Consider the following 17,752-nt stretch of genomic DNA (forward strand, 5'->3'; position numbering starts at 1 on the left):
CCACACGGACATTGATTCCTACACATCCTCTGTTCTGGACTTTATAAACTCCACCATCAATAGTGTCACCTCCCTCAAACAGGTGACCATATTCCCGAATCAGAAGCCATGGATGAACAGCGAGGTCAGGCTACTGCTGAAAGCACGGGACACCGCTTTCAGGTCAGGCGATGCTCGAGCCTACAGTTCAGCCAGGGCTAACCTGAAGAGGGGCATCAAGAAGGCCAAGCACTGCCATAAGCTCAGGATTGAGGAGCACTTCAACAACAACTCCGACCCCCGACGCATGTGGCAAGGCATCCAGGCCATCACGGACTACAGACCCTCCAACACCACCCCCACATCCAGCGACGCCTCCTTCCTTGAGGAGCTTAACCACTTCTATGGTCGCTTCGACAGGGACAATCTAGAGACAGCCATCAAGGCTGTGCTACCTGCCGATCACCAACCCCTCACACTCACCCCCTACGACGTATTCGTGGCACTGAGTAGGACTAATGCACGTAAAGCTGCTGGCCCTGACGGCATCCCCGGGCGCGTGCTCAGGGCCTGTGCTGCGCAGCTGACAGACGTCTGGACTGACATCTTCAACCTGTCACTTGCCCAAGCAGTTGTCCCCACGTGCCTTAAATCCACCTCCATCGTGCCAGTGCCAAAACACTCCACTGCGGCAAGCCTCAACGACTTCCGCCCAGTTGCACTTACCCCCATCATCACCAAGTGCTTCGAGAGGCTGGTCCTGGCACACCTCAAAAGCTGCCTACCCCCCACACTGGATCCCTATCAGTTTGCCTACCGCAAGAACAGGAGTACGGAGGATGCCATCTCAACGGCACTTCACTCCGCCCTCTCCCACCTCGACAACAGAGACACTTACATAAGAATGCTGTTCATCGATTACAGCTCAGCATTCAACACCATTATACCATCAAAACTGATCACCAAACTCGGTAACCTGGGCATCGACCCCTCCCTCTGCAACTGGATACTGGACTTTCTAACCAACAGACCCCAGTCTGTTAGGTTAGACAAGCACACCTCTTCAACCCTCACCCTGAACACCGGCGTTCCACAGGGCTGTGTGCTGAGCCCCCTCCTCTACTCCCTCTTCACCTATGACTGCACACCTGTACATGGTACTAACACCATCATCAAGTATGCAGATGATACAACGGTGATTGGCCTCATCAGCAACAACGATGAGTCGGCCTACAGTGAGGAGGTCCAGCACTTAGCAGCATGGTGCGCTGACAACAACCTGGCCCTTAACTCCAAGAAGACCAAGGAGCTCATTGTAGACTTCAGGAAGTCCAGGGGCGGCACGCACACCCCCATCCACATTAACGGGACGGAGGTGGAACGTGTTTCTAGCTTCAGGTTCCTGGGAGTCAACATCTCCGATGACCTCTCTTGGACCCACAATACCTCAACTCTGATCAAGAAGGCTCACCAGCGTCTCTTCTTCCTGAGGAGACTGAAGAAGGTCCATCTGTCTCCTCAGATCCTGGTGAACTTCTACCGCTGCACCATCGAGAGCATCCTTACCAACTGCATCACAGTATGGTATGGCAACTGCTCTGTCTCCGACCGGAAGGCATTGCAGAGGGTGGTGAAAATTGCCCAACGCATCACCGGTTCCTCGCTCCCCTCCATTGAGTCTGTCCAAAGCAAGCGTTATCTGCGGAGGGCGCTCAGCATCGCCAAGGACTGCTCTCACCCCAACCATGGACTGTTTACCCTCCTACCATCCGGGAGGCGCTACAGGTCTCTCCGTTGCCGAACCAGCAGGTCCAGGAACAGCTTCTTCCCGGCGGCTGTCACTCTACTCAACAACGTACCTCGGTGACTGCCAATCACCCCCCCACCCCCCGGACACTTATTATCACTTATTATTATTTATTTAAATCATTTGCTATGTCGCTCTTCCAGGGAGATGCTAAATGCATTTCGTTGTCTCTGTACTGTACACTGACAATGACAATTAAAATTGAATCTGAATCTGAATCTGATCTGATTTTAAAGACCTCTATCAAGTCCCCCCTTAACCTTCTGCGCTCCAAAGAATAAAGCCCTAACTTGTTCAACCTTTCTCTGTAACTTAGTTGCTGAAACCCAGGCAACATTCTAGTAAATCTCCTCTGTACTCTCTCTATTTTGTTGACATCCTTCCTATAATTAGGCGACCAAAATTGTACCCCATACTCCAGAATTGGCCTCACCAATGCCTTGTACAATTTTAACATTACATCCCAACTTCTATACTCAATGCTCTGATTTATAAAGGCCAGCACACCAAAAGCTTTCTTTACCACCCTATCTACATGAGATTCCACTTTCAGGGAACTGTGCACAGTTATTCCCAGATCCCTCTGTTCACCTGCATTCTTCAATTCCCTACCATTTACCATGTACGTCCTATTTTGATTTGTCCTGCCAAGATGTAGCACCTCACACTTATCAGCATTAAACTCCATCTGCCATCTTTCAGTCCACTCTTCCAACTGGCATAAATCTCTCTGTAGACTTTGAAAATCTACTTCATTATCCACAACCCCACCTATCTTAGTATCATCTGCATACTTACTAATCCAATTTACCACACCATCATCCAGATCATTGATGTACATGACAAACAACAGTGGACCCAACACAGATCCCTGTGGCACCCCACCAGTCACTGGCCTCCAACCTGACAAACAACCATCCACCATTACTCTCTGGCATCTCCCATTCAGCCACTGTTGAATCCATCTTGCTACTCCACCATTAATACCCAACCATTGAACCTTCTTAACCAACCTTCCATGAGGAACCTTGTCAAAGGCCTTACTGAAGTCCATATATACAACATCCACTGCTTTACCCTCATCAATTTCCCGAGTAACCTCTTCAAAAAATTCAAGAAGATTAGTCAAACATGACCTTCCAGGCACAAATCCATGTTGACTGTTCCTAATCAGACCCTGTTTATCCACATGCTTATATATATTATCTCTAAGTATCCTTTCCATTAATTTGCCCACCACTGACGTCAAACTAACAGGTCTATAATTGCTAGGTTTACTCTTAGACCCCTTTTTAAACAATGGAACAACATGCGCAGTACGCCAATCCTCCGGCACTATTCCCGTTTCTAATGACATTTGAAATATTTCTGTCATAGCCCCTGCTATTTCTACACTAACTTTCCTCAATGTCCTAGGGAATATCCTGTCCGGACCTGGAGACTTATCCACTTTTATATTTCTCAAAAGTGTCAGTACTTCCTCTTCTTTGAATCTCATAATTTCCATAGCTACACTACTTGTTTCCCTTACCTCACATAATTCAATATCCTTCTCCTTGGTGAATACCGAAGAAAATAAATTGTTCAATATCTCCCCCATCTCTTTTGGCTCTGCAGATAGCTGTCCACTCTCTCTCTAATGGACCAATTTTATCCCTCGTTATCCTTTTGCTATTAATATAGCTGTAGAAACCCTTTGGGTTTACTTTCACCTTACTTGCCAAAGCAACCTCATATCTTCTTTTAGCTTTTCTAATTTCTTTCTTAAGATTCTTTTTACATTCTTTATACTCCTCAAGCACCTCATTTACTCCATGCTGCCTATAATTATTGTAGATCTCCCTCTTTTTCCGAACCGTGTCCAATTTCCCTTGAAAACCATGGCTCTTTCCGATTTTTACTATTTCCTTTCAACCGAACAGGGACATAAAGATTCTGTACTCTTAAAATTTCACCTTTAAATGTATTCCATTTCTCTTCCACATCTTTCCCATAAAACAAAAAGTCCCAATTTACTCCTTTTAAATCCTTTCGCATCTCCTCAAAGTTAGCCTTTCTCCAATCAAAAATCTCAACCCTAGGTCCAGTTCTGACCCTCTCCATAATTATATTGAAACTAATGGTATTGTGATCACTGGTCCCGAACTGTTCCCCAACGCATACCTCTGCCACCTGACCCGTCTCATTTCCTAACAGGAGGTCCAGCACTGCCCCTTCTCTAGTAGGTACTTCTATGTATTGCTGCAAAAAACTATCCTGCACACATTTTACAAACTCCAACCCATCCAGCCCATTTACAGAATGTATTTCCCAGTCTATGTGTGGAAAATTGAAATCTCCCACAATCACTACCTTGTGCTTACTACTAATATCTGCAATCTCCTTACATATTTGCTCTTCCAATTCTCGCTCCCCATTTGGCGGTCTATAATACACCCCTATAAGTGTTGCTACCCCTTTCCCATTTCTCAGTTCCACCCAAATAGCCTCCCTAGACGAGCCCTCTAATCTATCCTGCCAACGCACTGCTGTAATATCTTCCCTGATAAGCAATGCAACACCTCCACCTCTTGCCCCTCCAATTCTATCACACCTGAAGCAACGAAATCCTGGAATATTTAGTTTCCAATCACAGCCCTCCTGCAACCATGTTTCACTGATCGCCACAACATCATACTTCCAGGTGTCAATCCAGGCTCTAAGTTCATCCACCTTTCTTACAATGCTCCTAGCATTAAAATATACACATTTAAGAAACCCACCCTCTCTTATTCTCTGTTTATTGTCTTTTTCTTCTCTCTCCCCTACATTTTGGGTCAGAGTGCTACCATTCTCTGCCTCCTGCCTCACACACTGACTGCTAGCTTTCCCAATTTGAGTCCCTCCCCCCAACCATACTAGTTTAAAGTCTCCCCAGTAGCCTTTGCAAATCTCCCCGCCAGGATATTGGTCCCCCTCGAGTTCAAGTGCAACCCGTCCTTTCTGTACAGGTCGCACCTTCCCCAAAAGAGGTCCCAATGATCCAGAAACTTGAATCCATACCCACTGCACCAGTCCCTCATCCACTCATTTATCCTCCACCTCGCTCCATTCCTACTCTCACTGTTGCGTGGCACAGGCAGTAATCCTGAGATTGTTACCTTTGCAGTCCTTCTCCTTAACTCTCTACCTAACTCCCTAAATTCTTCTTTCAGGACCTCTTCTCTTTTTTTACCTATGTCGTTGGTACCTATATGTACCACAACCTCAGGCTCCTCTCCCTCCCATTTCAGGATTTCTTGGACCCGTTCAGACACATCCCTGACCCAGGCACCAGGGAGGCAAACTACCATCCGGGTCTCTTGTCTGCGTCCACCGAATCGCCTATCTGACCTCCTGACTATAGAGTCCGCTATTACAATTGCCCTCCTCTTCTTTTCCTTACCCTTCTGAGCAACAGGACCGGTCTTTATGCCAGAGGCCCGGCCGCTGTCGCTGCCCCCAGGTAGGCTGTCTCCCCCACCCTTACTCAAACATGAGTACTTATTTTCAAGGTGTACAGCCACCGGGGTACTCACCAGTCCCTGCCTCTGCCCGTTGCCCTTCCTAACTGTGACCCAGTTTTTTGTCTCCCGTGGTCTTGGAGTGATGTGGATTTCAAACATGTTCGAAACACTACACTTGGAAGAGATGAGACTCCTCCTAGCAGGCAAAGCAGACCACTTCCAAAAGACGTGGTCTGCATTTATGGAACTATTACAAGCATAAGGTGCAATAGTACCGGGATCTGGTAACGGGGGGTATATAATTTTTATTTATTTTTTAAAACACGGTTGGTATATCCTTTTTTGCGTGTTTTGTGTTACAATAGAGCGATTGTTTTTCCTTTTTTTATTCTTTTCTTTCTAGGGTCTTATTTCCTTTCTTTACTTCCTTCTCTAACTTCTTCCCTAAGAGGCTTTCTTTTCCCAACACTTTCCTGCACCGTCACGATTCTTGCTCACTTTCCTTACTACTTTTATTTCTATCTTTTTTAAAGCTCGAAAAACGAAGTGGTACAACAAATGTAATAAGATATATCTGATATGTATTATTGTAATTTACTGTACTTCTAATTTAAAAAAAAAAAAAATTGAATCCCCTTTTTAAACTAGCCCAACTCCTTTATGTACCGTTTTTCCCGACGTCCAAGACGCTATTTTTTACTATAAAATAAGGCCCGAAAATTTACCTGCGTCTTGGAGGCCAAAGTTTAGGCCGAGCAATGCCACTCTCGTAGCGACTGCTCCGCGGAACCTGCCACGCCTTCGGCCCTGGAACTGTGTGAAGTGGGAAGCGGCTGTAAAAGGACAGCGCCGCGGGGGGGGGGGGGGGAAGACTTCCTTTCCACAGTGTGAGGGGAATCTGGCTCAGGTCAGCATGTCCAGGGCTGCACAAAGTAGGCTGGGGCCGCCAGGGGTAAAGTTGCGGGGAGGGCAGGAGCGTTGAAAAGGAGGGGGTCGGAGATCATGCCGGCAACTCACTCATTCACCGCTGCCGTGGCGTTCCGGGTGCGGAGCGACTGCATTGTGGCCGGGGAGGGAAGTAGCTCGGGTGACTGCGAGTGGCTGCCAGGACCGGACAGTGAAACCAGCCGCCATCTCAGCGCTTTCTGCCGGCCCACCCACCAGCCAGCCACGGTGTCCTTCGGCACAGGGGCAACCGGTGGAGGTGGTGGGGTGCGTCTTCATTGCCGGGAAATACAGTATTATTTGTGTCAAGCTGTAAGTTATCAGCTCCAATGTCTTATGTAGTTATGCATCTACTTTCCTTTTTAATAAAGCTCCTTTGAAATAATGTGGGACATTTTGTCATGTTAAATGAAAGGTTTGTTGTATTTATATAAATGATTTTATAAACATTCTTTTCAGGGACCTTTAAAAATTACCGTACAAGAATTAGATGGGTCATTTAACCACACTCTGCAAATTGAAGAGAACAGCCTCAAGCATGATATTCCTTGCCATTCTAAGAGCAGACGGTAGGTATTAGTGTCTGGGAGAACAGATTTTAGTAAATTAATTCAAAATTGTCCCAGTTTTAAAATTAGCATTTTTTTAAATGTTGTACATTCACACTCTATTCTCACAAAATTTCTTTCAATGTTATGAAAATGTTTGGAAAGAATGAATTAATTAGATTTTGCGGATTTCTTTCTCACCATCTCCCCTTCGCATATTTCTTTCTCTGTTCCCGGTCCTAACCCCGCCTCGGCCTGCCTCCCCCTCCCTGATCTGCTCCCGCCCTCAGTCTGCCCCACCCAGCCCCCATTCTGCCCGCCCCCATTCTGCCCGCCCCCATTCTGCCCGCCCCCATTCTGCCCGCCCCCATTCTGCCCGCCCCCATTCTGCCCGCCCCCATTCTGCCCGCCCCCATTCTGCCCGCCCCCATTCTGCCCGCCCCCATTCTGCCCGCCCCCATTCTGCCCGCCCCCCTCCCTCTGCCCGCCCCCCTCCCTCTGCCCGCCCCCCTCCCTCTGCCCGCCCCCCTCCCTCTGCCCGCCCCCCTCCCTCTGCCCGCCCCCCTCCCTCTGTCCGCCCCCCTCCCTCTGTCCGCCCCCCTCCCTCTGTCCGCCCCCCTCCCTCTGTCCGCCCCCCTCCCTCTGTCCGCCCCCCTCCCTCTGTCCGCCCCCCTCCCTCTGTCCGCCCCCCTCCCTCTGTCCGCACCCCTCCCTCTGTCCGCACCCCTCCCTCTGTCCGCCCCCCCACCCGGTCCGCCCCCCCTTCTCTGTCTGCCCCCCCTTCTCTGTCTGGGTATATATTCATTTATATGTTTGAAAGGGTGTATTTTAATTATTATACAACTATAAACGACTTTCACATACACACACTGATTTGTTCATTATTTGAGTTAATGATGTCAGTCAATTTTCTTTCTATTCAGAAATAAGAAAAAAAAGATCCCACTGTTGAATGGGGAGGAAGTGGACATGGATCTTAATGCGATGGAGTAGGTCTTTTTCTTTGTGTTAATATTTTTATCAGTCACATTTATAGCCATCCTGTGGCTTGCAAAAAGATTTAAGACAAAATTAATATTTTCTTACAACTGAGTGAGATTAAAGTTGTATTTTTTTGTTTTCTTTTAGTGCTGATTCTCCATTATTGTGGATAAGGATTGACCCAGATATGTCTGTTTTGAGAAAGGTGGAATTTGAGCAGGCTGATTTCATGTGGCAATACCAGCTTCGTTATGAAAGAGATGTGGTTGCGCAAGAAGAATCAATTCATGCTCTAGAAAAGTTTCCCACACCAGCATCTCGACTAGCACTAACAGATATCCTGGAACAAGAACAGTGCTTTTATAAAGTACGAATGCATGCCTGCTTCAGGCTAGCAAAGGTGAATATTGAAGACATTTTGTAATAATATGATCATGGAATGTGATTTATTGAGATGTTTGGTTGAGTACACTGTACATACATTTGTGTAGACTACTTTCTGGATATCATGCAATTGATTTGGGGGTAATCAAATCAAGCAACATGCAAATAGGCCCTTCTGTTGGTTTTCGAATACTTGTCTATACTAATCCCATTCTACTGTTTTGCCTCATAGCCTCTATGTCATGATATTTCAACTGCTCACCTGAATACTACTTAAATGTGAGAGTACCTGCCTCAATCATCCCATCACGCAGTGTTTTCAGATTTCAACTACTGTTTTGGGTGAAATGTTCTTCTTAAAATCCACTTGAAATCTTCCATTAAATTATCCCTATGCCCTCTGGTCATAGATGCCTCTGTTGAAGTGGTGGGTTTCTCACTATTTATCTTATTGTATTCCTTATAATTGTTGTATACCTCATTGGATCACCCCTCAGCCTTCTTGCTGTCAAAGAAACTCAGCCTATCCGATCTGCCCTCACACCTGAAACTCCATCTTCGACATCATCCTGATGAATTTCCGGTGCATCTTCTCCAGTGCAATAGTATCATTCTCATAGTGTGGTGACCAGGAATACACTATTGTGGCTGTGATTTAACTAATATTTGATATGGTTGTGCCATTTCCTTCCTGATTTTATATGCTATGTTCCAGTTATCACATATGTCGCCTAAACACATCCACTGCTGCCTTACGAGATCCTTAAACATTATTTCTCAATGCATCTTCATATCCTATCATTTATAGTTGTTATCCTAATCGTATAAGGCCTCCCCAAATGGAACATCTTACTTTTTTCAAGATTAGATTACATCCACCACTTTATTGCCCAGTTTGCCAATTGATCAATATTGGTTGATATCACAAAGCCTCCTTTGGATCCATTTTGCCAAATTGCCCTAAATCCCTATCTTTTTAGATGAATTTCCCATTAATTTGTCAGTCTTTACTCGTCCATGTAGATTACATCAATTGCACTATCCTCATCAACTCACTTAGGTATCAACTTGAAAAAGTCATAAAATTAGTCAGATAGGACCTATCTTTAAAAAGGTCATGCCATCGATTGCTACCTCTGCAAAACTAGATTAATCCTGTCCCTTAAAATTGTTATTAGTTTTCCTACTCCTGATGTTACACTCACCTGTAAGTACTTGGGTTGTACTTGTTGCCTTTATTAAAGAAATGTGCCATATATGCTGTCCTCGTGTTAACTGTGGCTGAGAACAATTGAGAATATCTCAGTTTCCCACGGATCTCCTGAGTGTTCTTAACTAGCATGGAATTCATCAAATCGACTTTTGGCTATTCACAAACTGGCAGATGAAATGACATATTAGATCTAAAATTAGCTCTGTGACAGGAAGCTAAGGGTAATAGTTAAAGGCTATATTTGCAAATGGAAGATTGACATAGTTATGTTATAGACAATAGGTGCAGGAGGGAGTAGGCCATTCGGCCCTTCGAGCCAGCACCGCCATTCATGGCTGTTCCACAGAGTTCAAAGCTCATTCCCTTGCTATTTGTAATCTATACTAATGATTTAGACCTGAATATAGCAGGTATGTTAAAGAAATTTGGAGATGATACATATGTTGCCAATGTGGTCGCAGTTTTAAACTGCAGGGGTATTGAGAAACAAGGAACTGGTTAATACACAAAAGGCTACAAAATGCTGGAGTACCTCAGGAGGTCAGGCAGCATGCCTGGTGAATATGGATAGATTATATTTTCGGGTCTGAAGAAAGGTCTCGACTGAAACATCACGTATCCATGATCTCCAGACTTACTGTCTGATGCAGGAAAATGCAGTTGGTTTGAAGGATGGACAGAAAATTATCAATGGAAATTAATCCAGAGAAATATAATGCTTTTGAGGAAAATGTCAAAAGGCAAGGATAATGAGTGGTGTGGAGGAAGATAGTGATCTTGGTAGGCATATTCGCAAGTCAATATAGATAGGACAAGCTCAGTAATAATTTTAATAAGGTTTCTGGGTGCTTTTATTTATTATTTAAGGGATAGAATATAAAAACATTAGAACTATACAACACTGGTTAGCCCATAGTTTGAGTACCATATGCTGTTCTGGTCACTGCATTTTAGAAATGATGTGAAAGTAAGATGCAAATGAAACGTTTCCAATATGATGGAAATCTGAAATAAAAACAGAAAACATAAATAATTGACAGATCAAATGGAATCTGGGGAGACAAACAAATGACATTTTTAGTTGATGATCTTTCATCAATACAAAATGTTGGAAAGTTTTTTTAAGATGCACAAAAGTGTAGGGAATGGAAAGAAGTGTTAATGCTAGCTGAGTGAGGGATACGAAGGCTTATGAATTGAAACTACTCATCAGTTCTTCTAGGGATGCAGTAATTCATTTGTACAACTGCCAATTTAGTATACAGTGTTAATGATGTAGTTTTCTCTACTTTGCAGAGACCTATGCCAGTTTAGGTGATTTCTGTTCAGAATACCTCCATCCAGCTCAAATTATGCCACCCCACCTATTCCCCCTCTGAATTCTGTCCTTGGCTTCTTTCTCTGATCTAATGTCATCCGAACATAGCTCAGAGAACAGCATCTCATCTTTAGACCAGACACGTTGCAGCTCTTGGGTTCAACAATTGGAGATAACCAGCCTTTCAATTGTGCATTGAAGTAGGCCACTTCCAATAACTGGTCTTCAACCTGTAACACTGACTAAGTTTTTCTCTCTTCACAGATGCTGTCAGATCATCTGGGTGTTTTGTATGTTTTACCCTTGCTTACTTCCACGCTTGCTCCTGCACTCTCCTTCACTTGCTTCTTCGGTCTGTCTGTCTCACCTGTTATGCAGATTTTTTAAACTTTTCCTAGGTTTGATGAAAGATAGTTAAAATGTGAACCATTTATTTCTCCACAAATGTCGCCTGACCTGCTGAGCCTTTCTTGCATTTTTGTTATTGGCAAAAGGTGATTGCACAAGAAAAGTTTTACAACCGTAAAATTAATTGAAAGAATAGTTAGGGATGCTTTCTTTGGAACCGATGGTGGTGACGTGAGATTAATAACGAGATTAACACAATCATGAGGCACATGGGATAGGATGGGCTATTATCTTGAGCATAAAGGTAAAAAACCAAGGAGTGTAGATTTAAAATAATTGATAGCAAGATTAAAGGGTAAACAAGAAAGGTGTCTGGGAACTCATTTCCTGAAAGAGTGGTTGATGCAGCATTCTTCATTGCATTTAAACAGTATTCAGATATGTACTTCAAGAGCTGTGACCTGCAGAGCCACAGACCTAATGCTGAAATGTGGGATTAGGTTTGGTAACTTTATTTTAACCAACACAGAGACATTGGGACACTGAATTCCTTTTAAGTCATACTTTCTCAGATTCACACAACAATGTAAACAAGACTAATGGTTGGTGTTAACAGCGATACAACAAATTCAACCAGTATTTGGAATGAGTCAGTCTGATTTTCAACAAATGGAATTCTCTGTTCATAAATACAGAAATGTGGCATTTCCATTAGTTAGGCTTGTTTATTTCACACATGATGTCTCTTTAAATGTATACAGTACATAAGCTAGTATCTGGAATAAGAACAAACTGTGGGAGGAACTCCCATTGGTCAGACAGCATATGTGGAAGGAAATCACAATATTTCTGGTCAAGACCCTTTAGACTGATGGAGTACAGGCAAATAGCCAATAGAAAGAGGTGAGGGGGCAGGGTGGGGCAAGAACAGGCATGTGAAAGGTGGCTCTAGGTAAGGTGGGGATGAATGGCAGATTAGTCAGGTGTGGGAAAGAAGGGTAATAACCAAGGTTGGAGATAATAAGTGGAGAAGACAAAAGGGTGCAAATGGTGGACAAGAAAGGAAGCTGAAAGTGAAATGTAGAACCGAAGGGTGAGATGGTGAGCAGAAGGGGATGAGGAGGAGGGTGGGTGGAGAAGAAAAAATGGGAGACCCAGAGTAGGGAGGCTCTGCTGATTTTCTCCAGCAGTTTGTATTTTGCTTAAGATTCAAACATCTGCAGTCTCCTGGGTCTTCAACAAGTATGTGGAATTATTCCTTCAGATTGCAAATGCCATGGTGAACACTTGGACAGGTCCTCCAGCCATGAAGTCGCTCTATACCCGCATGTTTTGCTGCAAAAGTTGTTCAAATATTGTTAAGACCAACAATTTCATGAACTTCCAGAGCTACTTTTTACAGAAGGTAAAACATTTTTATAAATGCCATAATTGGGATGGTTGAATTCAGTTATTGTAGCTTTTTAAACGCAATTGATATTATACGATGAAGCCTGACTGTAGACTATCTGCCATAGTATCTCATTATACTTATTTAGTTTTCAATAGTGACATATTTTGACAGTTCTCTGAGCCCATTTTATGGTTGAATAGATTGTGGGGAAAGATTAACGCCAATTTTGTTTACCAAAAATAATTAAAACATTATTTATAGCCCTGTAGCATGATGGAGAGCACTCAATCTTTGCTATATTGCTGTCTATACTTAGCTTTGAAGCAGATGATATTTGGCAAGTTTTTATTCCAGATTTGCTTTATTCCTCCAACTTTCTAAATGAAAAAATGTGATCAAAATTTAGCTTGACTCCTCCAGTGGTAGTATATTTAGTTCTGTTTCAAGATATGGATTTAACCCTGCTCTAGAAATTGAGCGCAAAATCAAGGTTGACCCTGGTTATATTGTTAAAAATCACTAGAGAATAATTTGAAGTGGAATATTACTTTTCTTCCCTCTGAATTTTGGCCCTTGTTAATCGTTCAGGCATAACTAAGCAGATAAACTGCTTAGTTAATGGATCGTTCTGGGCAGATTGTCAGTCTTACTTGGCTGCTAAAATGTGACAGTCCTTCAATAGTACCAAATTGGAGTCAAGGATGGGAAAGATGAGATTTTAAATGCCATTTCTTTCATTCCTCTTTTATTGATTGTGAACTAAGAAAATAGTGTTGGATATTTTGACAATTCGGTCTAACTGTTAACTATCTTTATTTTCCTTATTGGTCAGTTGCTCCATGTTAAAAAAATATACCATTCAGTCAGATGGAAATCATGACTCTAGCAGTAGATTATTTTCAGACAAATGATATCTCGGGTGATAAAGCATATTTCTGAACGTTAGCTAATGCTTTTTGTCTGTTTCATAGACCATGCCTGTTGCTATGGCATTGCAGCGGGATATCCATAACCAGTGTCCCAAAGAAGTGTTGGCCTTTATTTTGGACTTAATTAAATATAACGACAACAGAAAGAACAAGGTAATACATCATCAAATTTTCCTTTTATATCTTAAAACCTCTGGTATTCTACAATTATGGCTTTAGAACAACTGACACAAGTTTTTTCCTCTTATGCTTCCTGGTTATGTGTTACCAGTAAAAAATGAGAAAATTCACATATTCTTAATGTATTCTTTTTCAAATATCTCTCGGCTTAAAACCACTTGGACACTAAACACAAAAACAATTATCTGTCTTTCCCCCACGTTTGGGGAATCAAGAAATAGGTTTACGGTGAGAGAGAAAATATTTAATAGGAATCTGGGACAACTTTTTCACATAGAGTGGTATGTGTATAGAATGAAATGCCAGTGGAAATGGTTGAACAGGTACAATAACAACATTTAAAAAGACATTTGGATAGGTACATGGATAGGAAAGGTTTAGAGGGAAATGGGTCAATTACAGGCAAATGGGAATAACTTGCATGGGCATCTTGGGCGGCTTGGATGAATTGGGTCGAAGAGATTGTTTTTGTGCTCTATGACTTTATGACTATTTCTCTGCACCATTTATTTCAATAATTGCATTAAAAATATTATTTTCCACTTTAGTTTTCGGACAACTACTATCGTGCTGAACTTATTAATGCACTTTCAAACTCAGTGACGCCTGCAATTAGCATCAATAATGAAGTTCGAACATTGGATAATCTCAATCCTGATGTACGATTGATTTTGGAGGAGATTACCAGATTTTTAAATATGGAGAAGTTGCTACCAAGTTATAGAAACACAATAACTGTCAGGTACTTTATTGATAAATATTTACAAATTCACATAATCGTGATATTAAGTGAGTGGAATTCTTGTTCCAGAAAATTTAAGGTTCTGCAATAACAAAGTAAAACGTCGTTTATATTCCCATTCATTTTCACTTTCTGAATATCTTTCATCTCTATGATGAAGCTATCTGAAGAATTGTACCTCGAGTGCAAATGGAACAGTTCACAATATTTTAGAGATTTTTTTATATCAGCTATTGTACATATCTGCAGGTTGCAGATTATGACATTAAGTACATGTTTTATCACTATGACATTCATAGTGAAGTGCAATGTGAGACTTGCAGCCATTTTATTGAACATTATCAGTTTTGAGGTTTATTTAATTCAACCGTGATTGAAGAATCAGTTCAAATGCTTTGGGTTTCCTGATAAGTAGCAGTATTAACATAATTGTAGAATTTTAGGAAAGCCACTAAGTTCGTATCTGTGATGGATGCTAGTCTCAAAAAAAGATAGCTGAGGGATTTGAGAATAAACATGATGTTTGGAGTTAAAGAAGAAAGTGCTGGAAGTACTAAGTTAGTCTGGCATCATCTTTGAATGGAAAACATGATGTTAAGTCACTGAATATTCATCAAATGCCGATTGGCCTGTGAACCTACATTTTATTGGAAGAGTTGGAGGATTTATATTTTATAATATAATATTTTGTTTATATTTTTCTCTCCCTATGTTGATCCACATATTCATTTTAAAAATGACACTTGGTAATGTGGAAATTACCCTTTCTACCAGAAACAATGACACACACACATGCTATAATACAAATCAAATTATACTCACACCATTCTCAGCTACAGTCCTTGAAATTTCCATTCAATATTATGTTTAGTTTTGGTCAACCTACTAGAGGAAGGATGTCATTAAGTTGGAAAGAATGCAGATAAAGTTACCGAAGGCCTGAGCAACGGGGAGAGGTTGGGCAAGTCAGGACTTTATTCCTTGGAGTGCAGGAGGCTGATGGGGTGATCTTTCAGAGGTGCATACAATCAAGAGGAGAATTGAAAGGGTGAATACAAAAAATCTTTTTCCAAGCGTAGGTAAATCAAGAAACAAACAAACAAAGTGAGAGGGAAAAGATTTTATGTGAAACTGAGTGGAAACTTTTTCAATCAGAATGGTGCTGAACAGCATTTAAATGACTATTGGATGGGTTTATGGATAGGAAAAGTTGAGAGTTACATGGGCCAGTCACATGCATATGGACCAAGTCGAAGGGCCTCTTTTTCTGCTTGGATGAGTGACTATGCCAAAAAGTGTTTGTCAAAATGTTTACTTTTTATAATTCTTCAATTTGCAGTTGCTTGAAAGCTATACGTATACTTCAGAAGAATGGCCATATTCCCAGTGATCCATCACTTTTTAAATCATATGCAGATTATGGGCACTTTGTTGATGTTCGCATTGCAGCTCTAGAAGCAGTTGTGGATTATACGCAAGGTATGATCTTGATCTCTGAACTTGTAGGAATTTTCTCCCTTGTACAAAATACTATAAACATTAGATAATGCATCGTTTTCAGTTATCACAAATGATTTTAATGGTTAATTCTTGTATGTCATTCTTAAATTGTGATTGGGATAATAAACAAAAGAGTGGAGGAAACATTATTTCACACTTTCTACAACTAGCCTTTTTGGCACTTATTGCCACCAGTTTACTTAACATTTCTTTAAGGACCTTTCATTATTTTCTGTGAGTTAACTTTCACCCTTTATTTTTCTTGCATCCTGACAGCAACACCTCTCCATCTTGTTGTTGCCGCTCCTTTCAAATATTTTAATTGTTTGTACAACTCTTCGCTTCAAGTCTGAAGAAGGGTTTCGACCCGAAAAGCCAGCCATTCCTTCTCTCCAGAGATGCTGCCTGTCCCACTGAGTTACTCCAGCATTTTGTGTCTACCTTCGATTTAAACCAGCATCTGCAGTTCTTTCCTACACTCATAGCTTCATATTATCCATCTCTCCCAATAGCATTGAGCTTGAAGCTTGCGGTCCAAATAGCAGAAAAAATAACACCAACACAAATGTTTTAAATGATTGACGTAGGTTATTATTGCAAAACAGTTTTTTTTTTAGCTTTAATGTATTGGTACATGATGCACACAAAGTATCCTTTTAGTGTTGCAAGTATCGCCTGCAATGTTGCACTATTTTATTTTTGTTTTTGCCTAACAATGCTATAAACCAGGGTCTTCAGCTCATTTAATAATTACCACAAGCAACCTATGCATGCTTTAGCAGTATGTTTGCGATCATTGTCTTACTGTAGAATAAACCACCGGCCAATGTTTTGAGACATTTGTTTGAACTTGAGCAGATAGGATGTGTCTATACACTTCAGAAGTCATTATGCTACTACCATCAGCAGATGTATCATCAATGAAGATAAGTGAACCAGTACATTCAGCAGCCATACATGCCCAGGCCATAACCCTCACCACCGTGTTTCACAGATGAGGTGGTATGCTTTGGATCTTGGGCAGATCCTTCTCTCCTCCATACTTTGCTCTTGCCATCACTCTGATATAAGTTAATCTTCGTCACATCTGTCCACAAGACCCTTTTCCAGAACTGTGGTTGCTCTTTTAAGTACTTCTTGGCAAACTAACCTGGCCATCCTATTTTTGCAGCTAACCAGTGGTTTGCATCTTGCACTGTAGCTTCTGTATTTCTGTTCATGAAGTCTTCTGCGGACAGTGGTCATTGACAAATCCACATGTGACTCCTGAAGAATGTTTCTGATCTGTCGGACAGGTGTTTGGGGATTTTTCTTTATTATAGAGAGAATTCTTCTGTCATCAGCTGTGGAGGTCTTCCATGGCCTGCCAGTCCCTTTACGATTAGTAAGCTCACCAGTGCTCTCTTTCTTCTTAATGATGTTCCAAACAGTTGATTTTGGCAAGCCCAAGGTTTGGCTGATGTCTCTAACAGTTTTATTCTTGTTTCTCAGTTTCATAATGGCTTCTTTGACTTTCATTGGCACAACTTTGGTCCTCATTTTGATAAACAGCAATAAAAGTTTCCAAAGGTGATGGAAAGACTGGAGGAATGACAAGCTGCTGAGAGCTCTCTTATACCTGCATTAAGGAGGCATTTAAACACACCTGAGCAATTTCAAACAGCTATGAAGCCATGTGTCCCAAACATTATGGTGCCCTGAAATGGGGGGACCATGTATAAACACAGCTGTAATTTCTACATGGTGAAACCAAAATGTATAAAAATACCCTTTAATAAAATCTGACAATGCACATTAACCACATGCGATTTTTTTCTATTACAAATCTCAAATTGTGGAGTACAGAGGCAAATAAATAAATGATGGGTCTTTGTCCCAAACATTATGGAGGGTACTGTACAATTTACTCATACCTCATACATACATTACAAAATTTTCTTTATTGTTTATCGAACAGTTTTGATTTAACTCCAAATATTATTCCCAAATATCTATTTTCT

General features: G+C 41.8%; 1 protein-coding gene across 3 annotated transcripts in view; it reads left to right on the top strand.

The window, feature by feature from the left end:
* The window catches only part of taf2 (TATA-box binding protein associated factor 2), a 122,450-nt gene that overhangs the window by 42,382 nt on the left and 62,316 nt on the right, over nucleotides 1-17,752 (top strand). For all 3 annotated transcript variants that reach the window (XM_033019192.1, XM_033019194.1, XM_033019193.1), the window contains exons 14-20: nucleotides 6,676-6,785; nucleotides 7,688-7,753; nucleotides 7,893-8,145; nucleotides 12,273-12,413; nucleotides 13,373-13,483; nucleotides 14,059-14,252; nucleotides 15,592-15,731. In XM_033019192.1, coding sequence (XP_032875083.1) covers nucleotides 6,676-6,785; nucleotides 7,688-7,753; nucleotides 7,893-8,145; nucleotides 12,273-12,413; nucleotides 13,373-13,483; nucleotides 14,059-14,252; nucleotides 15,592-15,731 — 1,015 coding nt within the window. The remainder of the gene's footprint in view (nucleotides 1-6,675; nucleotides 6,786-7,687; nucleotides 7,754-7,892; nucleotides 8,146-12,272; nucleotides 12,414-13,372; nucleotides 13,484-14,058; nucleotides 14,253-15,591; nucleotides 15,732-17,752) is intronic.

This window comes from Amblyraja radiata, chromosome 4 (assembly GCF_010909765.2).
Source record: "Amblyraja radiata isolate CabotCenter1 chromosome 4, sAmbRad1.1.pri, whole genome shotgun sequence".
NCBI classification, from domain to species: Eukaryota; Metazoa; Chordata; class Chondrichthyes; order Rajiformes; family Rajidae; genus Amblyraja; species Amblyraja radiata.